The sequence below is a fragment of the Taudactylus pleione genome, unplaced genomic scaffold (assembly GCF_031769625.1).
Source record: "Taudactylus pleione unplaced genomic scaffold, aTauple2 ptg000437l, whole genome shotgun sequence".
Lineage (NCBI taxonomy): Eukaryota > Metazoa > Chordata > Amphibia > Anura > Myobatrachidae > Taudactylus > Taudactylus pleione.
In genome coordinates, this window is record NW_028284839.1 from 3687954 (window position 1) to 3711326 (window position 23373).

Consider the following 23373-nt stretch of genomic DNA (forward strand, 5'->3'; position numbering starts at 1 on the left):
GTCGGTATTCTGACTGTCGGTATTGTGACCGCCGGCATCCCATACCCAACCCCAAAAAGTTACATACGACAACTAAAGTTCTGGGTCTGTACCTGTTTGTAAATAATGTAAGATACCATTCTACTGTATATCGAACTGTCTGGAGCATAAAGGGATAATTCAGATGTATATAGGGGGGGAGAGAATGTCTTATTCCAGGCGCACAAAATTCAATTAAAACATTACTTTTAATTCATATACAATATACATATATTACACAAGAGTGATCAGCGAAATATTAAAAAAGAAACAGATTGTTTCAAGACTTAAACAAACATATATCGTGTGGACTAGACAATAGAAGGAGTATAATAAAAAACGTATGTCCCGCTGTGTGATTGGTATAATAATGATTGAATATTTGAGAGAGAAACTGCAACTTAGATTCTATTTATTTTACAATAGTTGCAACGAAAATATCTTATGTTAAGCTCTCAATAGATATTTGTTATAGAATAAATGCCTAGACGTAAATATCTGTGCCGGCTGTAGTCATAATGTATGACATAGAATAATTAGTCTGTCGATGGCTAGTAAAGTCTAATCCACTTAAAGATACACAGTGTGGATTATCATAATATATTGTCATCTGCATTTATACTCTCTACTAGCAGTGATTATACTTAATGTAATATTATGTAGGGATGATTAATTGGTGGTATCAGAGTATTAATGAATAGTGATGTGATGCTAATACTATCTCATTAGTCAACCCTTCTGAGAATGGAATTCACATAAATAGACCACCATAAAATACTAGCCCTATCATATTGGTCACTATCAATGAACTATTGAACGGCTGCGTGTATTGGCTATTCAAAGCACCATATCGTGTTTATACCTTAATGCTCTCAAATTTTATTGAGCAGACTATAAATGGTGTGCTTGACATACACCGTTAGATAGGTAGCTTTGGGATATCACTCAATGTTAGTATGCCGCTGTCTCATGAATGGGTACTATAAGTACATTTTACCACTGCATGTTATTATAAATAGAGTATATAATTTTCAGTACCGTGTATTAGCAATGCCATGCAGCGGATAGCTCAGGACCGATAGCTAAAAGTAAATTCTTATAAGACGCTGTCCCTGTCTTAGTGAACGGTATTGTGGATACATTGAGCGGCTGCACTAAACGGCATTCATAATATCCCTCCGTGGTCATACAGACTATAGCCAGCAACGTGTTCTCAAGGATTCAACATATAGGTATCAATTCATATATTATTTTATTTTATTTATTCTCCTAATAATATAGAGAAATAAATATATAACATAATACATATATATAACTTAATAAACAAAAATTATATTAATTAGTGAGTATGTAGAAAAAAATTAGAAAAAATATAAATAATTAGATAAAATGACACGTGTCAATAATAAATAAATAGTGAGTGAAATCATAATACAAATAATAAATAAATATTGCTACTACATTATATGTGCCTTAAAAATTTGATATACATTATAATAAAGCTATTGATGTTGCAGGTAAGTATAATAAAATATTATGTGTATAAGAGGAAAAAAGAAAAAAGTTTAGTCACAAGTGAAAACTAATAAATATAGTAATATACAATGTCAAAATGTAATTATATTTAATGTGTACCTTAAAATTAAATGGAGTAATGTTGAAAAAATATGAATCTGCTACCAAAATATATATGTATCCATAGTAAATGATAAAATCTGAAAGATCTGGCATTATGAGTATATACATATTAAAGATTCCACATATTAACTGTATGTACCCAATATATTATATCGTCCCCAATAATAAATGATATTGGGGAAAAAGAAAAAATTGTGTGAACAGATATATATGTTTATTTATAAAACGTTATTATACTACACTTGCTATAAAATCATTAAATAAAATACAGTATACTAAATTATGTAGCCATTGATACTACAAAAGTATTTAATTAAAATGTAATGGTAGAATGTGTTAAAAAAGGTGATTGCAGTGATAAGTGAGATAAAATTAATATATGTATTGTAAATAGAAGCATGATATGCTGTGTAAAGACATAATTATCATATGATAAAAAATTATTTATTAAAAATTGATTAAATGAAAAAATGTCTAAGAACCTTATAATAACAAAAAAATGTGTCATATGATGTACAAGTGATAGGAGAAAGAAAGTGAGTGTGTAATCGTGAAAATGTGTAAATGTGAACAAGTGATGTTAACCCTGAAAAAAACACCCAAAAAAGCATGAATATAATTTAATAGATAGATTAGATTCCACAGGTTGACTGTGTGTGCCTAGTGTGTTCTACCATCCCCAATATCTAATGCAGCTAATGATGAATAAAGAATAATAGTTAAGTTATAGTACCGTATTTTTTAATTTTGTAATATTTTGCTGATCACTCTTGTTTAATATATGTATATTGTATATGAATTAAAAGTTATGTTTTAATTGAAATTTGTGCACCTGGAATAAGACATTCTCCCCCCCCCTATATACTTCTGATGTGCCTATTGTTGTCATCAAGCTGCACCGCCAACACAAATACAATATCATAATTTCAAGATACTAATAATTGGAAATATATGGGGCTCACTGTAAGAATTATATATCTAGAACATTAGTTAGTGCAGTAATCCTTTTTTCTTTGTGAGTATAAAGAGCTAACTAGGAGATCTACCTATAGGGGATCATAGCTGGTATACAACCACCATATGTAACATACATCTTACACTATAGATACAGTACATAACATAAAATGCACAGATAATTGTGAAGTGTTTTTGGACTTTTATGGTAAAGACTAACACATTGCTTACATTGTACAGATAGGCCAATGTAAGGTCTTGTAAGAGTATTACATTTAAAATTCATAAATAAATGCTGAAATTAGACACATGTAACAAGCAGGGGTGGAAGTTATGCCATGGTGCCCAGATCATCCGATTCCTTGAGAACCCCCCTCATTGTCCATCTGCGCCACCCTACCCCTCCCCGGATGATCCAACTCAGTAGTAAAATTAGAGAGGACCTTGGCAGATCTAGCAAAAGGTGCACAGCAGGTAAGTGAGCTTTGGGTTTTCATTGCAAGTGTTTTCACTCAACCCAAAACTATATTTTCTGTTCTGGGCGGAATTCTAAATTTATTTGCTTTTACTCCCACCTTGCAACTTTTACTAAATTCACGGCTCTTTCTTTCGCTTAATACACATAGCTCAACGGTACCTTGGCGTAGCCTTTGGCAGCAAAATGGAACAAGCTTTTCTGTTCATATAACAACACGGCTAAAATATACAGAGGACAAGTAGAAAGATAAAGTGATAGACGTACTAAACCTTGCAGGCCAGCATTCATTCATACACCATTAACTAAAGTTACCCGAAGGAGGAGCTCATCTCAGACTGCACTTGACTTGTATTTTATTATTTATTTATTACTAATTATTTATCTAGCGCACACATGTTCTGCAGCGCTTCACCCAGAATATCTGGCAAGTCACATCAGTCCCTGCCCCCAAAGGAGCTTACAATCTATATTACCTACCACATGCACAAACATATACACACGAGGGTTAATTTGTTTTGTCAGGAACCAAAATCTACCAGTTTGGGAGTGTGGGAGTAAACTGGAGCACCTGGAGGAAATCCACACAAGCACATAGAGAACATACAAACTACACACCGTTCAGGCCATGGCGAGAATTAAAGTAGCAATGGCAAATATTTTTTCTTTAAATAGCCAGCACCTGATTATTCCCCACATATTTAGGATGTCTTGTGACAACAGGGGGAAGAGCTCAAAGGGGGGTCTACAAGGTCTCTCTACACATTATGGGACATATTTACCTATAACCGCATATAAAATGCAGTCATGGTAAGAAAATATCGCCCCAACTCGCAATACGGTCATGAAAATGACCGCTTGCATTTATCAACGTTGGGGCATCAGTACAGAGCTTCTGAAACAGCTCTGTCCTGGCGAATGTCTAGAAGCTATCACTTTGCATCTGGGTTCAGCATTGACGTGCATATGTGGCCGCCAGCATGCATCAGTGGAACCCTCGCCAGTAAACTTTGCAAAACTAGGCTACTATTGGCTACTGCCATTAGATGCCGGGCCAAGCTACGCATTCTTTAGCTTTGTACGTCTGACTAGTATAGCAGCCCGCATGGAAAAGTGAGTGCTACTTTGTGGTCAGAAATAGATACATCTAAAATATAATTAGATTTTTGCACGGATCCCCAAATATGTCTGTTTTGGAGGATTTCCCACAAAATAGCTTTAATAAATATCTGTGTGACTGTGGTTGCCATGGTAATAACTTGTCTATGTGGAAACTGTGCAGAATTTTAATTTAGTAACCATAGTTTGAAACAACAAACCATGGAAAAATTGCTATTAGCAGTCGCAAAGATAGACGGTTTGTTAAAAAAGTCATTTATTTATGGGATTGCTGCTTTAAGCCTAATTACAAACTACAAAGTGTAAAGGAGTGACTCCAAGCACAGCTGGAACATAATTTTGCAGAATGCAATAAGGCTGCTCTGGAATTCTGGGAAGAGGCTGTGCGTACTCACAAGCTCGTTAATTCATTTCCATTAGGACAGCTAGGTGCTTTATTCAGCTCCAACAGCACTTTCAGAAATAAATTACAGGAGAGCTTTAATATTTTCATATTGTAATGTTTCATTTCGGCTCCCCTGGGAATAAATGCTAGACATGCTAATTCAAATTGTTTTAACAATGAACAGCCCAGCAAAATTATACATGTCAGACTGTAATAATCCCTTTCAGTGAGAATGCTTCAGTAATGTATTACAATGCTAAATAAATCACTGCAAAAGTAAAGGAATATAGAAACTGGCGAGATGTAATGTAAGCTGCTCTATAGCACCAGTATTATGCACAGGTCTCCTGGATTAGGGGGTTCTGGTGGACAAGGCTGAAGACTGTCACAAAGAGGTTCCAAGGCAATAGAGAAGTGTAATAAATCTACAGCAAGTGCTCATTAGCAGCTGACCCGGAATGCTATGTACTAATTCTTGTATATTATTATAGTAGGTGCATTTTTTTGTGGACAGAAATACTAATACTCTAGGATGGGTATTCAATATGAAACGTTAACCTCGCCAGCGAGGTTTTCGCCGCACATCGGAGGTTTTGCCAGCGAAAAAGTATCGCGCGCACTCCCGCTTATCCCCGTATTCAATTTGAAATCGTCGAAAACAGGACCCGGCGATACTTGGATCGGCGAAAAAAACTTGAATTTTCAGGAATTAATTGTAGGAGCCCCCTAAAGATGTTCAGACTTCGGGGATCACTATGGGTACCCCCGTTTTTGCCTGCAGAACAAAGTCGGGGTTTTTAAATAGCCGTGCAGGTGATTTTTTTTCCCGACATTGAAGAAGTGATGCAGAAGAGCACTTAGGTTTTTTTTTCGTTTTTTTAAGTGGTCTCATCAAATTTGGGGTACATGAAAATGGGTACTAGCATATTTTTAAGTCCCTAAAGGTAATTTTTAAAAATTCTGCAAAAATGCACCTGCTGCTACTTTGCGCAATGAAAAAAACACCCGCCCCATACTTGGGGACCCCACCAGAAATAATTTTTTTACTTTTTTTTTTTTTTACCTAATTTTTTTTTTTTTAACCCAAAGTGTTTTTTTATTTTCTTAAGGGTGTCCCGATTTTTTTTAGGACATTTTTTTTTAGCACATTTCCTTTTAAGGGGACATTCCCAAAACTACAGGCTATTTTTTATAAGCCTACAACCCCAAACCCCTATTTTGCTTTTTTTTTCACTTGCTATAGTGCTTAGAAAAATTATCCCTGTTTTTTTAAAAATGACCCTTGACCCCATTTAAGGAAAAAAACGGGAATTTTCGGGAAATATGCCTGGGACCCCCCTAAAGATGTCCAGACATGGGGGATCACTATGGGTAACCCCGTTTTTGCCTGCAAAAGAAAGTTGGGTTTTTAAATAGCTTTGCAAGGTGTTTTTTCCTGCCGTGGCTATAGGAAACCCGACTTCCTTCAGCAGTTAAAAATGGGGGTACCCATAGTGATCCCCCATGTCTAGACATCTTTAGGGTGGTCCCTAGAATATTTCCCGAAAATTCCCGTTTTAGTTTACAAAAAAATAAAAAAAAAAATGACATAAGGTCTCTCCCCCAAAAGCCAAACCATCCCCAGGCTTGCAGCCAGTGGTGGTTTCTAAAAATACGGGGAACAAAATGTGTAGGGTTCCACCGTATTTTAGAAACCAACACCAGGCTGCAGGGACTAGTGCTGGTTTTAAATATAGGGGGCAAAAACAACGTGGGGTACCCCCTATATTTAAGACCAGCACCAGACCCAACCGACCAGGGTGTAATGCCACAGCCCAGAGACCCAATCACCGGGGCTCCAGGTCCAAAGCATTACACCCCAAGTCGGTCAGCGCAAGCCGGTGATCTCGGGGGAGTTGGGGACCCCCAAAAAAGGGTCCCCCCACTCCCGAGCACCACAGGCTTACGCTGAAGCCTGGGGCTCGTCCCCATACCCCTGGAGCGGTGGGTATGGGGGTAATAGGGGGGCCAAATAATGTAACACTATTGTACTTTACAGTGGAACTACAAGTGCACTTGTGGAACTACAAGTGCCAGCAGACATGCGGTACTTGTAATTTCACTGTAAAATAAATAGTAAAAAAAAGACAAAACACACACAACGTGCCCAGTATAAGTTTATTACATACACCTACCCATTCACACATACTTACCTGAAGGGAGGAAATCCCGACAGCGGCAGGTAAGTACCCTAACCCTCCCCCTCCTAACCCTCCCATAGGGGTACCTAACCCCAACATCTCCCCCTAGTGCCTAACCCTAACCCCCACTTCCTAACTCCCAGTGGGTGCCTAACCTAAATCCCCCTGGGGTGCCCTAAGCCTATCCCCCGCGGCTAAGAGGACGGGAGCCCCGGACTTACCTCATTCGGGCCCGCGCCGTCCTGGATTTCTGTCGTCGGGATTGTGACCAGCGGCCGCATAACTATATACTGTACAGTCAAATCCACAGATGGGCCCGTATTCAATTTGAGGTGAAAAGCCGTTTTCACATGTTTTTGGCGGAAACTTTTAGTTGATGACATAATTTTCGCCTGTTTTGACTTTACTCCGTATTCGATTTGAAATACTTTTTGCCTAGGCGGAAAGTCAATGCAATGTAATAGGCAGAAAAGTTTCGCCTATGATTAGCAGGCGGAAAAAAGTGCAGAATTGGGGTTTTGGGGTGCAACGCTGCGGGACCCCCGTGCAGCCTTCAGACAGTCCATCAAAGGTAAACTGTGTCAAAATTTTTTTTAAAAAGACTTAACACCCCAAAAAATCACTTTGAATTTGGGGGTGAAAAAAAAAATGTTGGGGGACAAAGTTAAAAACTAGCAAACTAGACTCTGGGGGGGGTCCCCAAGTATGCCCCAAGTGTTTGATTGCAGGGGCTTGCGGCAAGTGGATTTTTCACGATTTCTTAAACTTAACTTTAGCAACTTTTAAATATGCTGACCCCCATTTTCAAGTACCCCAAATTTGCTGGGATAAGTTATTTTCTGGAAAAAAAATCTCCTGAATACTATTCTGCACCATGTATAGAAAAACGCTATTTAGCAGCTATTGAGCCCGTTTAAAAACACCAAATACCTTCAGCAAGCCAAATCGGGGGGTATCATAGGGAACCCCCATGTCAGAGCATCATTTGGGGGGTGTCAGGCTGATTTCCCCAAATCTGACAGGACTTTTCGCTTGTTTAAGTTTCCCCGGGTCCCGTTTTCGTCTACTTTCAAATTGAATACGGCGATACGCGGGCACGCGCGCAATACTTTTCCGCCTGCAAAACAGAGGCGGAGAGGCGAAAAAGTATCGCGGGTCCGCTCAAATTGAATACGGCGCTAAGTTGGCTACATTTCAATGCCTTCTGGTGGCTTTGGTTGATTGGCCAGATCCCCGAGCACTATACAGTATATATGCACTTTGGTGGACTAATGACTGCACACATGTGATGATTTACTCATAGGTCAGTCAGGTTTTGCAGGCAGGGCAATTGGGATCAGGCAAAACATTCATTCAGAGTCTGTATCTAATGTGCCATAATAAAGGTTACAGGCGACAACTTCACCTCATTCAGGACAATGGTAACACTTTTTAGCAGCAGAATGTATTACAGTCCATGTAACAGCAGCTCACTATACATGGCAACCGGAGGTGTAAGTGACCGCACACTACAGAAGATGCATGATGCCAGATCACTGTTCTGCTTTTAACTTTAAATGTGAAAACATACAGTTAATAATAGACATAGAGGATAATGACATTGCATATTGTCTTTATTGTGTTAAATCATTTTGGACATATCAAGTGCCCTTTAGTGGCTTTAAGTTTGACGGTTTTAATAAACAGGAACTATTAAAATAATACCAATGAAAATTGGGGTTTTTGCAAACATGCAGTAACTTAGGGGTCTAGTTACTAAGCAGTGTTAGGAGACAGAGTGAAAAGTGATAAGTCTGTGATAAGGTGCCAGCCAATCAGCTCCCAACTGTCATCTCACAGGCTGTGTTTGAAAAATGACAGTTGGGAGCTGATTGGCTGGCACCTTATCACTCTGTCTCCTAATACTGCTTAGTAAATAGGCCCCTTATTGTCATGAGAGCGGATGAAGTGTTTGTTACAAACTTCTACAACTTTGTAGCACAGCCCTTAAGAGGAAAGTAAAGGCAGGTGCCTCAAGTGATTTATTTCATAGTAGAAATAGGTGGTAATTGCACTGTAACATCATAGACCATTATCTGCAGTAAATTAGCAATGTATCTCAGCTGCCAAACACGCATATGAATTTTCTCATAGGGCCTGGTTCATTACCATTAGTCTGTGCGAATGCAACAGCAATTACGCACACGGTTCAACTGCCATAGTATGCTAATTCATTGCAATCACTATGCCGCCGCAACACTACACAAGGACGCCCACTTTACCTTACACACATCCGTAATGTTTAGCAAGACTGTGAAAACATCGGTACACTTCGTAAGCCCCGATGGTCGCGATGGTCTCTGACCATCGCAACCATCACCGGAGCGGTCATTAGAGCTGTGGGTGTTAACCCACAGCCTAACGACCGCAACAGAGGCGGGCGGTCAGGATGCAAGTGGCCGCCCAGTTTTTGAGCGACCGCTTGCATCCTCCGACCGCCTCTGAATGAGGCCCTAAATTCTGTCCCAATATAGTGTCCAGTCCCTCATACTTGGATGCATATACCGACGAGTGAGCAGAACAGCGGAGATCAAAGGACCAGCAGAAATTATTTGGTGAGTAACATCCGACTCATTTTTAACTCTGCATACTAGTGTCCGCATCCACCCCGATACTGCACCAATTATCCCTAAGGTACGCACGGGCTGCAACTAAGAACAAACACACAGATGAGGAACAACATCACCTTATTAACTAAAGATTGATAGATCAAAGGTAGAACACCCTGCCGACAGCTATTGCCCACCAGTCTATCAAGAACATTTTGTTTTGGACACTGGGCCTGATTCAGACCCGCTCGCGAGCGCTGAGCACTCGCAAGCGGGTCGATGTTGCCCAAGTGCGCATGCGCATGACGGAGGCGGCTCAGTCGTGCGCATGCGCGAGACCCGAATAACGACGGCCAAGCCGTCGTTATGGGTCTCGCACCAAAGGGGGCGTGCTGTCGATGGTGAGTGACAGCGAGCCCCCTTTGGTGGCCGTGCCTGCCCAGACGGAGGCGTTCCCATGGGAACGCCTACCATCTGGGGCCGGTTCCACTGACATCACTAGTGATGTCAGTGGGAGTGCTTTTGGCTCTGATAGAGCCAAAAGCACTCCAGGGCTTGCGGCAAAGAGACCCTACCGCAAGGGTCTCGTTGCAAGCCCGATGGTCGCGATGGTCTTGACCATCGGGACCATCATTTTGGCCGCTCGCTATAGCTGTGGGTGGTCACCCACAGCTATGCGAGCGGCCAGTAGGATGTGTAAGCACTATCGGGCGCGTCGTTGGTCGCATCCTAAAATATGCTGTGCATTTCTCGGCAGATTAGAAGATCCGGCGGCCGACACCATTCCTCTGGGTGGGGGAACAGACGATATATTGTGCCATCGCTGGGTACACACATGTCTAGTGTGTACCCAGCATTACAGTACAAGACCATGCAGGACAAGTACACAGTTTATAAACATTGCTGCATCACCGGTCATCACACTCAAAAAATAAGCGGCAGAGCGTCAGACACCAAGGGTTAGGTGCCGTTGTGGGGAGTATGGCGTGGATCAGGGGTCTTCAACCTTGGCCCTCCAGCTGCTGTGGAACTATACATCCCAGCATGCACTGCCACCTTTTTGATATAACAGCATGCTAAAACTATGGCAGTGCATGCTGGGATGTGTAGTTCCACAGCAGCTGGAGGGCCAAGGTTGAAGACCCCTAGCGTAGATGATAGTCTAAAGTAAGGGAAGGAAAATCACACGAGGGAAGAGGGTCCTGCTTGTGAGAGCTCGCAGTTGGAAGACACGGGGTAGATGTATTATAGCGGCACACATCAGGCCGCTATAACTCGTCCTGATTTGTCTCTTTACCAAGGCACTAACGATGAGAACGATATATGAACATCTCATTTGCAAGAGCGGAGGAGTGGGATCCCTCTCCGGCGATCCCTGCAGGGGCCCACAGCGCATCAGTCTAGTGGCTCCACTGGGCTTGAGCAAGATCCCGCAAGCATCATAAGATCTCAAGTGCAGCTCGGAGCCGACAGCCACCGCAGCCATGGACAGTGCTGTCCCTGCATAGCGCCCCTGTCATTTGACACCAAACCCCACAATAATACCTGGGGGATACGCGGTATCAGTGCACACAACGTGCGCTGATACCACTTCTTCCCCTTGTCGGCCATTCATACATCTCCTCCACAGTATAATTTGTACAAGTGGAAATGTCATTACAAAATGTTACTTTGTGTCTTTGTACTGCTCTAATGCTCAGTAACAAAAATGTGCTTGTAAAATGGTACAGACACCGACTAATGTGATTTTTGCCCTGGGCTCACACATATCTTGGGTTTAGGGAATTGACTGCATTGTTGAAGTACCATTACTTACGTGTGTTTCCTGCGCAGGTATACATTAGTCACGTTTCATAAATTATTTAAGAGCACATGAGGATTATTGTTTTAATTAGCACCATACAGACTCACGCTTTGTAAAATACCTAATCACGCTGCCTTACCTTAGAAATGATTGGATTCCGGCTTAACACACAAACCAGCCAGGATGCCACAAGCTGGTGCTGATCAACGTCTACTAAATTCAGATAGATAAATTTGCTGCCGGCTTTATGGGGGCGCACAGCGATGTGAAGATCTTGTATTCCATTTGGGGGGAGCACAAATACGGTCTCTGGATCAACCTAACAACAACAGATAATAGTTGGAAGAGCAAACAGAAACAACTAATAACCGTTTACAGTTTATTAGCATCGGAGGCGAGGCACAACCCTTGGCGGCGTGCCTGGCACTTCTAAGGCAATGGGCCACGGCCAACAGCCATCCACTGAAAACGCTATTTCCGTTCACCGCAGCTCGCTGTGCAGATCGATGGTGAGTCTGACACACCTGCCAACATTCCGATTATCAAGATAAAAGTAAGAAATGCGTTTGTCATCCTATAATATGGCTGCCTCCTCTGCATGTAGGCGACAGATACACTTTATGGGCTCTATTTATTAACATTATTTTAGTATCACCTACAGTTACTAAAGGGCAATTGGAGAAGAATTCGTAAAATTCTACTCCAACCCCTAATTATCACTTATTTTTAGTAAGCAGATCGCATTTCCCATAATTGTAATGGGAAATGTGATCTGACGAAAGTTACTAAAAATAAATTGTGAAAAAATACCGGGGAAAGCCCTGTGATAATAACACAACCTGGAGGTGGCGTTATCCAGCGTCTCTTCCGGTTACCGGACTCCTGCTCAGCTCTGACGGGGAGAGCAGAGCCCGGAGCCGGCCCCAGTGATCAGCTGTGTGGTGTAAACAGAGCACACGCTGATACACTGAAAAAAAAGTAAAAAGAAAACCCAAACGTACCTGAGTCCAGGGACCGGAGTTCGGTGTTCCGGTGATGTCCTCCCTCTGGTCAGCTGGTCTCCCATGCTGCACTGCGGCCCGATCCTCACCTGACAGGGTCCCAGTGCAGTATGGGATGTCATCTGACCGGAGGACATGGAGGACATCACCAGAGCCCGGATCATGCAGGTAAGTGTAATTAAGGGGGAGGGGGGGTTGCTGGGAGTGGGGTTTAATGACGGGGCGGGGCTTAGCGACGGGGGGCAGCAGCGGCGGCCGCTCAGCGCATGCGCGGGGCACTTGTCACGGTATTTTTTGGCGAAAATACCGTGACTAGTGTGCGGAGGGGATTCACAGGGACAGAGCTTTCTTGCAAGCTCTGTCCCTGCAAGGGATTTGTAGTAAATCCCTGTGATATTGCCTGAATTTGCAATGCGAATTCACTCGGTAATATCACATTACAATCGGCATTACAAATGCGGATTGTGGTAAATAGAGCCCTAAAGGAGAGCTGAAGTCTCCATGCAAAATGTGATCCCCTGAAAAGCAGAAATCCCTAATTCGGCACTCCTCCCCAAAGCCTTAAAATGTTTTAAGATCTTAGAGGACTTTCGGTGTTAGTATTGTTTTCTGTAAATTTTTGTTGTTTTATTGCAACCTACTTCCAAAAAGAAAATGTTTTACTAAAAAATGTTGCAAGACGTTGACTTTAACTGTGGCAAAGAATTATCTAGCCAAGTATGGGGAGAAAGCACTGTCCCCCGCCAATTCTCTGCACTCACAAAATAAATCTGACAGATCGTGGTAATGGGGATGATCACTTACTGACCTCATGATAGGGGCCATGTATGTAACCAGTTGTGGGCTCCCTGACTCTATGGGGTTAATTCAAGTGGCTGTGGTCAAGTTAGTGCAACACCTTTCTGCGGCAAAACTCACAACCGCAATTTATTCCTATTCAGTTAGTAAAGTCGCATTAAGTTAATACCAGTTTCAATGGGAGAAATCGCACCTCCAGAGCTGGCGTAACATTTTTACAAGTTCCTACTTTAATGTAATAATGTCAGGATAAAGTACAGTGCGTCTGGTACACACTTAATCTAATCGAATCTAACTTCTCTTGAGTGACGTCAAGAAAATAGTACTTATCCTTCTAATTATGCGCCTCCGTCACTCCCCCCTCCCCCCCGCCAATAATTTATTAAATCATGTTCTCATTCGCCTCTTTTACTGTTTCTATTATACCCTTTCTTCCAAGATGGTTGTGAAATGGTCAATAAACGCTATTATATTATTACTGCTAAGCTGTTTTTTTATGTATGATTTATTCTTGAACACCTAAAATAAAGAATTATAGAAAAAAAAAATTGACTGAATCCGGTGACAAATATCTGGGTCATTTTTCATCCACACTGCAGAAACCTTGTATAAAGGGGCCTATTCTTTAAGCACTTTAATTTAGTACCCAACTCGCTGCGAGTAGCAGCTGTGGATACTAGAACACCTGAATAATTCAACATCACTGCCGTGCGGAGACAGCTCATCCGAAAAAACTTAGCACCGCCGAACCTGACCAAGCGCAAAGCCCGATGGCCAGTAGATGGAGCCGAACAGGGGCAGAGGGACCCGAAAGGATCGCTTTTTGCAACCCGGACCACCAGGGGCGCTGAGAGGGGGGGGGGAGCGGGTACAGTTTACCCGGGCCCGGGCTTCCAGATGGGCCCGGCGGGGGCCCGGGTCTGGCGCCGCCCCCCCTCACTTCCTCCCTCCCTCTGCAGTAGCCCAGCACACAGCGTGTACTAGGCTGCAGCGGGAGATTGCTTGCGGCTGCTAAGTAGCAGCCACAGCAATCTCCTATGCCTGAAGGGGGGAGCGATCACACTGATCGCGCCCCCCACTGGCTTTGCGCCGGGCTGAGGGGCTCACAGCGCCCCCTCCCCGGCGCGCAGCACCGCTTTGCGGCGCTGCAAAACACTTCTTTTTTTTCACGGGCGCGTGGCCACGCCTTCTCAAATGAGGCCACGCCCCCTCTTTACCAGGGCCCCGCGTGGCTCTCTACACCCCTGCGGACCACCTTGCTATAGGGGTCCGTGAACAAACGCCATCTGAAGATGGTGAAGGTTCCCGCTGTCATTTTTACATACATTTGTAGAAATGAAGGGATAATGAATAGACCCCCCCTAAGTCTGGAGTCAGACAGAGTTGAGATGAGAAATTAAGGGACAATTAAAGCAAGCAAAGAAACAGTATGATACAGAGTGAGGTACAGTAGAAGGTTCTGTGATTTAAACAGCTGCGTGAGCTTATCTTCTGCTTGCAGGATAAATTAAGGCTCTCTCCCTTATCTTCACAGCTATTACAGAAATATCGTATTCAGCAAATTTGGGAACGGCAGCTTATTTAAAGTGTAATGATTGACTGAGTCTGGCAACAAGGAGCTTTTTTTTGGGGGGGGGGGGTAGATTCAACCTTGCTCATGTACTATCGTGTACAAATTGGGTAACTATGGTAGTAAAGAAATCTAATTTATTTCTTGCTTAGACCTCTACGGGACAGGAACAAAAACAAGCAAGGTTTTCAGTCGCTAATAATAACCCACGTAGTATTAGCCAGCGAGGATGCGACGGAACCCCTATAAAGTCCAGGTGATATGAATAACAGTAATAAATCAGTAGCTGTAACCTTTCACTAGCTAAGATAATAAAAAAGCAATACTTAGGGAGCAATACTTTATTTGTAATGCAGACTTGTAAAGAGATCCTAAAACATGGATAGCTTCCATGGATGTGGACTACAATTTTTTTTTTTAAATACTGTATTATTCTTACTAAGAGGAGGACATGAATTATTTTGGAAGAATAAGATGTATGGCAGCTCCAACTCATAGCTATACAGTAGTGTTAAAGCTAGATATCTTGGATGAAGGCATTTACTTATATAGGATACAAATAATGATCAGCCAATCTGATTGTATGAGATCTGATTGTATGCTATTGTGATTTATAATATTGCACCATTCCTTGGGCTTATTCTGTTCTATATATCAATAGGATAACTTTGGTGACTGTGCAGAAATTATCACACCGTGCAGTTATGGAATATGATTACTACAAAGTTCTTACTTTAAATGTACTTTAAGTACATTTAAAATTTTACATAACTGTATATTGATGTTTAGTCTTATTTTAATCAGCATTTAATATGTATTGTTTTATAGATAAATACTGCATCTCTGATGTAAATATAAATGTAATATTATTGATGTAATGTTCTAGATCCCTTTATTTGCAGTTAAGCAATGTAATGTCTTGTCCCTGAAACTCAATATTTCCCCTCACCCATGATACTGTAAAACAAAATCCAGCATGGGATAGTCATCGACAGGGCCCTCTGGCTTTATGAAGATCCGGCCGCACACACAAAGGAGAAGGTCCTGACCAATCCAGCGTTGAGTATACACAGATCCCTGCCTGTACCCAATGATTTTATTCCCTAAGGACTATTGGAATGTGAACCTATAAATTGTACTGCAGTGACCGTTGGAAGTCAGTGCATTCAGAAGTGAAGCCTTGAGCTGGTGCCAACCGCGCATTCGCATTGTAGAGAGGCGGTACTTTGTGCAAAAAAATCTTTTGGACTTTGGAACTCCAAGTAAGCTGAGCGGACTTCACAATTATGTTACTTTAATAGCAGCAACATGTACACTAATGGAGCATACACACGGTCAGATTTGTCAGACTTGTCAGATTTGTCAGATGAACGATTGAACGATTAAACGATTTGAACGATTTTACCAAAGTTTTGAACGATTTGAACGATTGAACGATTTTTGACTGCATTAAAATGAATGGAATCGTCCAAGTCTGACTGCAAACACATCAGATGTCAGAAATCGTTATCTGACCATCGGGAACGCGCATCGTTGATCGTCCATCGTTCAGGCATGTCAGATATGAACGATTTTCCTTCAGATATGAACGACTGAACGATTTTTAAATCGTTATCGTTCATATCTGAAGGAAAAACTGACCGTGTGTATGCACCATTAGGCATGTTCGCCACACAGGAAGCCCAACTCAAATAACTTGCTGCTATGGGTTCAACAACACTGGGACTTGTAGTTCAACAACGTGGAGAATAATACCCTGCGCCCCTGCAGTACTCTGTTGAGATTTTAAGGAAAGGGCACTAAAAACAATGCTAGTTGTATATACAGAATCTGTCCTTTAACAACTGACCTTTAGTTCCTGTGGGTGGGAACTGTACGCTCTCACTTTCCGCACGACCTGGGTGCCGCGGAGAACCAGAGACATTTGGGTCAGCTGGCCGGTTATGCAGCTGATGTCCACTCTTTTCAGGGAATGGACGTAGATCTGCCAGATCTGAATAGGAGCAGCGAGCCATGGATCCCTGTCTCGGTGTAAGCACAGGAAGCAAGTTATTCACATGTGACGTACCACAATCAGAGGTAAGACTGGTTACCCAATCTATGGTCACATCCAGGGGATTATTTATTAACATGGTGCTGTGCATACACGTTTGATGGAACCCATAGCAACCGGCTTTCATTTTCCAATCCGCTTTAGGAGTCTGGTTGGTTGCCATGGGTTACAACACATCTGTACACATAGCACAATTTTATCTAATGCAGAATGAGTAACATATATAGTAAATGCAAGCTTGTCAGTGGAAACCTAAAAGACCTGCATAGGTTTTCAATCAAGTATTATATCAATCATCAAACTCAAACCCCTCCTGCGTCTTTTAAATCCACCCATTCGTGGCACTGCTCAGCCACACTAGAACATTAGATGCCAAAATGCGTTATATTTCCTAGTTTACATATCAAGTTGGATATAGAAAAAAATTATGTTACTCACACTACTCTATTGTGAGTCTCTTTCTGAACATTTCCTATCCTCAAAACAGCTTAAAATGCTTAAAAAAATGCATATGTTAAAGGGGCCTATCCATTTAACGACATGAGCGTTCAGACTTTCATGTCGCTGAGGTGCGATAACGTCTTCAGTGCAGGAGCCCGACCTCCCTATCTATTAACATGCCGAACCTGACAACCGTCGTCAGGTTGACCGGTATGTTCGATAGATAGTCGGGGTCGGCAAGGACCCAGCGTGCACGCGCATCGCTGGTCCTTGCTGGCTGTCCACTAGCAGACTTTCTGCACGTTCCGACCAAAACCTCCTGGTTTTGGTCACATCGTGCAAAAAGTTGGCAAATGGATAGGCCCCATTACAGTGATGAGTATGGTCTCACTCCCGCCTCCCACAGAGGCGGCATTAAATTCTGCTATAATCTTCTGCGCTCCGAGACAGTCCCTGATAAAGTCCCTGTATTGTTTTTTGTTTCGTTTGTACTTTCAGTTATTCAATACGTGATGTTTTGCTCCATGAGTAGTGTTTGTTATACTGTATGTGATTCTGCTACATCCATATGTGGACTTCCCACCTCCCCTTCTCAGGGTTGGACTGGCCCACAGGGGTACAGGGGAAATCCCCAGTGGGCCCAATTGCCTGAGGGCCCACCCCCTCCTCTAGGGGTCAGGTTCCAGACCTAAAATGATACATTGTTACTCTATTAGATGGTCAGTTACCTGGTGGAGTAGTACCACTGATCAACATGGGTGCTAGGTTCCTTTCTATAAAAACTACACCAAGATTGGACTATTCGTTAGCCAAGTGTCTGTGGTGGTTGGCCACACCCCTTAAGCATGGGCTCCTATCACTGCATTCCTCCTAGTGGACCCTTCATGGTCCAGTCCGACACTGCCCCTTCTACCTGCCCTCTCTATGCTACCCCTTTTCCTATTGATATTTACATTTACTCTTTTTTTATTATGTACAAATAAGTGTTAAGTATGCCATTGCTGGAAATATTGGAATTTTATATATTCGTATTACTATAAGTCACATCTATAAACATTTATATTTAAATATTGTCAAACTCACTCTCTCATTTTTTAAATGATTTTCTTTTTGGATAACAGATTACCTAAGAATGTCACTACCAGTAATTTAATGAACGGGGATATTTCCCATATTTTACTAATTAAATAATCTCTCTTTGCTTTTCTCTAAAGATTAGACATGGTAAATAAATAGTTTTTCTTTTTTTTATTGTAAGTACGTATATGTTTAGATATGGCTCCACTGTCATCTATTGACTGAAACGATTATTTACTTTTATATCAATTTTATTTGTACGTCATTGGACTGAAGGTGTGGCATGATATTAAAGGCACACTATAATCTGTTTATGGGTTTCTTTTATGAGTTTATCCCCGCCATTGGAGCTCATGGTAAATTAAATAGCATTTGCCGGTGGGCATTTTTTTTACAATTCTTCTGGTAAAAATGCCCACCGGAAAATGGCCATACCCTCCTTGGAGCCATGATCACGCCCACTATGATTCAATTTACAAGCGGTAGAAAATATGTCCCACACATTTCCATCTGGACGCGGAACCCCATAAAAAAAGCCCACAGTTCTTTTATGGTGGCGAATGAAGACAGTGGGATGTGGGCGAGCACTGATATATGAGCCAGCCTGACAGACAAATGCTGTGGGCCAGCATTTTTGCTTGGTCAGTAATGACCCTTAGTCTCCATTATAAGATCTTTTTAGATTTTTTTTTTTTTTTTCATACCAATGTTTGCTGAATTTTTAAAACTTTAATCATTTTGGAGTAGTAACAAAATGAATCAGGTGACTATAGAACACAGGCACAGGCTGTTTATTCTGCAATGAACACTGGTCGTGCAATAAAATAGGTTACTTGCCTCAGACAGTTTTATTGGATGTTTTATAAACGTATTTGAGATTGAATTTGTAAAGCTATAAAATGTTATTCAGCGGTACGGAGAAGAGGAATAACATTTCCTTTGTGAGACTTCAGCCAGGGCGTTCATATTAAACAGGTACATGGATGTTAACAAAACAAAGGAAAATGGTGCAGGAGCTGAATACAAAATCTGGGCCTGATTCAGAGCCGCTCGCTCTGACAGAGCGCTCGCTCTGAATCAGGGCCGGGCTTTTTTTTTTTTGGATCGGCCTCTTGGCCGCTCGCATAGCTGTGGGTGACCACCCACAGCTATTGCGAGCGGCCATGATGGTCGCGATGGTCAAGACCATCGCGACCATCGGGCTTGCGATGAGACCCTTGTGGTAGGGTCTCATGGCCGCAAGCTCCAGAGAGATTTCGGCTCTAACAGTGCCGGAATCTCTCCACTGACATCACTCGTGATGTCAGTGGGGCCGGCCCCAAACGGTGGCGTTCACATGGGAATGCATCCATTTGGGCAGCCAACCCCCTGGCCCGCCCACCAAAGGGGACGAACTGTCACTCAACATCGACAGCACGCCCCCTTTGGTGCGAGACCCGGAGCAACGGATTGCCCGTCGCTTGCCGGGTCTCGCGCATGGGCACGACGGAACCGGCTCCGTCGTGCGCATGCACTGTGGGCCACCATCGACCCGGTTGCGAGCGCTCAGCGCTTGCGACCGGGTCTGAATCAGGCCCTCTATTCTTTAGTAGAGGTGACTCCTCTTAAGCCTGTTTTTGTGGCTTTCGTCTTCTCAGAAAGCTTCATACATTTTATAGGTCTAGATGTTGGATGACGTGATTTTTTACACATTGTATTTGGTCTATAAATTAAGTGATGCGCTGACACTGTAACGTAGCATTTTGCATGCAGATACAGCCGCAGTCGCACACAGAATATAGGCATGCCGCATATCATTTTAATCGGTTTAGGATGCTTGTGGACCCAATCCGCACCACTTTCCAAATAAGAAAAAGTTGCACCAAAAAGACCCAGGCGCTCATGCTTTATGTGTAACGCGACTTGTAGCGCACGGAGGACAGATGTATGTGGATGTATCTGTACTTTACATTTTGAAAAACACATGACACAAAATAAACTTCATTATTAATAGACTACAGAAAAGAGAGCTAAGCATTTGGGTTGCATTTTTATTTTATTTAGAGACTAAAGAGAATTAGTGAAACGCGTGACTTAGCAATAATACTGAGTGATTGCATGATTACGACATCGTAATCGTGCAATCGCTCAGTAATCATGCACAAATAGTGCACTCTTATGTCGGAAACGATTTCCGACATCAATCATCGCACGAAAATGCTGTACAACCTGCCGATGACATCAGGTTGAGCATGGTAGTGGATGGTTGATGAGCCTGCACTGAACGTTCAGTGTAGACACAGCACAGACTGACAAACTACATACGATTACAATGTCATAATCGTGCAGTCGTTTTCATGTCTGCAAGTGGATGAGTGCCTTAAGTCTTGAGTCTGAATTTGAAGGTTTCTAGTGTGGCGGTCTCGCAAAGTGTGCAGCGGGTTCCAGAGAGTCAGAGCCTCAGAGCTAAAAGCTTGCGAGATTCTAGTTACTGCTCACAAAACTTCTGCGGAACAAATTAAGGAAAGATAAGTTGCTTCAGGTACCTTGGTTACGTCAGAAAGCCAATCTTGAAATGGATTTGCCATCTTACAGGCACAGTGAAGGGAGTAGAGAATGAAAGTCATGTGACAAGAATGCGACTAGTTATATACTTAGCAGAACTGCCTTAAAGCTGAATTACCATGTACAGAACATTAGCTGCTCCCCCTATACTGTGCTGTGTGTTCCATCTCACTGTGTAACACTGTGGAGGGGGAATATGATGTGAGTGACAAAACCAAGCACAAACTATAATCCATATCATCAGTGGCTTTGACGAATAGTTTTAAAACATCAACTGCTCGTTAGTAAATACCCTCTTTGGACTGCTATGAAAATTAAATTTAAATTATTATTCATTTTACTATTTATGAATCAAAATGCTATTGCAAGGCACTATTCAGAGAATACTTAATCATTCACATCAGTCCCTGCCCATTTGGAGCTTACAGTATAATTATTGATAATAATAATTATTAATAATAAACACACACACACACAAACTAGTGTCCTTTTTTGTCAGCAGAAAATTACCCTACCTGTAAGTCCGGGAGCACCATTAAGAAATGTATGAAAACACAGGTAGGGCCTGGATGGATTTGAACCCATGACTTCAGGTCTCTACAGCTTGCTATAACAGGGTGAGCAGAAATATAAAGTATCTATTTAACAGATTATGGGGTCAATCCAAATAGCCGCAAAGGGTGCGAGTTGCCTTTGCCACGGCATTGAAACGCTAGCACTGGCACAGCATCTCGCAGCCCGCATTTGCTTATTTTTGCTTGCAGCCCCAGTTTTAAGCGAATTCAGGCTGCCGTAAACTGCGGAAGATTTGCCCTGTGACGGGACTCGCGGCTAATTGCTTTGACCCCTATGGCTGTTATAGCATAAAACCACAATAAATTCGAAATTTAGTTTTGGGTGTTCAATGAGACACACAACAAAACACAGGAGTCTATTTACTAAGCAGTGTTAGGAGACAGAGTGAAAAGTGATAAGAAAGTGATAAGGTGCCAGCCAATCAGCTTCCAACTGTCATTTTTCAAACACAGCCTGTGAGATGGCAGGTGGGAGCTGATTGGCTGGCACCTTATCACTTTTCACTCTGTCTCCTAACACTGTTAGTAAATAGACCCCTAATTATTAGTTACTTTGGGTCTGACATACTTTATCATCAAGTGGTTCCCCCAAAGTCTGTATGATGCCTGACCGCAGAGAATAATAACATTCAGTATTGCAATATAAGTTATATAAAATCTCCTGAAAACAAAAATTTCAATTAATTAATTATTTTTATGACGTAGACTGCTTAATCTAAAGCAGTCTATTAATTAGAAAAAATCAGATCTGCCCCCCAGAAAGGAACATTGCTTATCTTCTGCGCTATGTACCATTGCAAAGTCGCCAGGACACAGGCTCTGTCCCAGCGATCAGTTAGAAGCAAAATGAAAGCGTTAAGCTTATTCCAAATGACTAAAGGGTGATATTCCCCAATTAAACTAGAGGAGCGGTAATTGATAGAATTGCAGTTTACTTACGTATAGAGAGCAACAAAGAAGTTTTTAATCTGTGGGCTAGGTCCTCCGGCAACTTTTAAAAACACGTCTTGGGGTTCTCCATGACCCTAGATAATCAGAGGAAAATTAAACATCTGGACAGTTTCATGTCAGAAATGTACTTTAACACAGTAGAAATGTCATACAGATACGCCCAGCTACATATTTGTCGCTTGCGCGGCATCACACCCGCGACTCCATAGAATTGCACGGTGAGATCGCAGTGCGTGCCATAGCGTACCACAGCGTATGCAGCCGCAGGTAGTCGCATGGTGTGATGCGTGCGCACGTTTGTAGCGTGATCAGCAACGATGTAACTGGGCGCATCTGTACGTCCATATTGTTGTTTTATTTGGCTGAATATGGAGCAGTAGGGAGAGTGATAATCCTGATTTATTTTTTATACATGTATGGAAACGGCCTTTGTCTTCACAGTAGCATGGAAGACCTACAGATGTGTCCTCATGGACCTGACCTCAAAACGCCATGCAGCGTGAGACGCCTGTCGCGAGTGAGCCGCACTAATTAGTGGTGCAGCGTAGCAACTTTTTCTTTAAATGTGCATCTTATTCGCACAGTAAGCGCACCGCAACATCACTCAATCTGTACCAGAGACGCCGGGCTGCGACTTTAACCGCATAGAAATTTGTTTTACATTTATACAAAGTCGCAGATGAAACGGAACTTGGCATGAAGAAAAGCCGCGGCCCTGCATTGTATGACTACAAATACAGATTCAGACTCATTCGCACACAGATGTACAAGTGTCTCATATCAAATTTAACAGTGCTACTCCCACTATATAACTCTCAGTCTGTGGCTTTGTGTCACTGCCCCTGTCACATGCAGCCCTGTCCTCACTAGCACATCCCTCATCTACTGATATACTCTGTGCTGCTGGGGACACTGCTCCTTCCACTATACAACTCTGTCTGTGACTCCTTGCCATACTTGCTAACTCTCCCTCATTGTCAGGGAGACTCCCTGAAATAGTAGCAATCTCCCTGTCTCCCTGAAGAGTCTAGCAATCTCCCTCATTTCATCCTTACCCCCATTATGAAGCTGTTATATTAAAAAACAGAGATATATACATTCAAATGGGATCATTAGTGTCATTTCCTTGCATTGGTTATTATAAGGCACAATGATCCCTATGAATTTCTGAGAAGTATTAGTGTGTTTTCATCAACAAACAG

At 42.3% G+C, this 23373-nt stretch overlaps 1 protein-coding gene across 2 annotated transcripts in view; it reads right to left on the bottom strand.

The window, feature by feature from the left end:
• Positions 1-23373, bottom strand: part of NPHP4 (nephrocystin 4) — a 376954-nt gene that overhangs the window by 7029 nt on the left and 346552 nt on the right. For both annotated transcript variants that reach the window (XM_088447716.1, XM_088447715.1), the window contains exons 26-28: positions 22160-22245; positions 16380-16551; positions 11301-11480 (exon numbers count right to left, since the gene is read on the bottom strand). In XM_088447716.1, coding sequence (XP_088303842.1) covers positions 11301-11480; positions 16380-16551; positions 22160-22245 — 438 coding nt within the window. The remainder of the gene's footprint in view (positions 1-11300; positions 11481-16379; positions 16552-22159; positions 22246-23373) is intronic.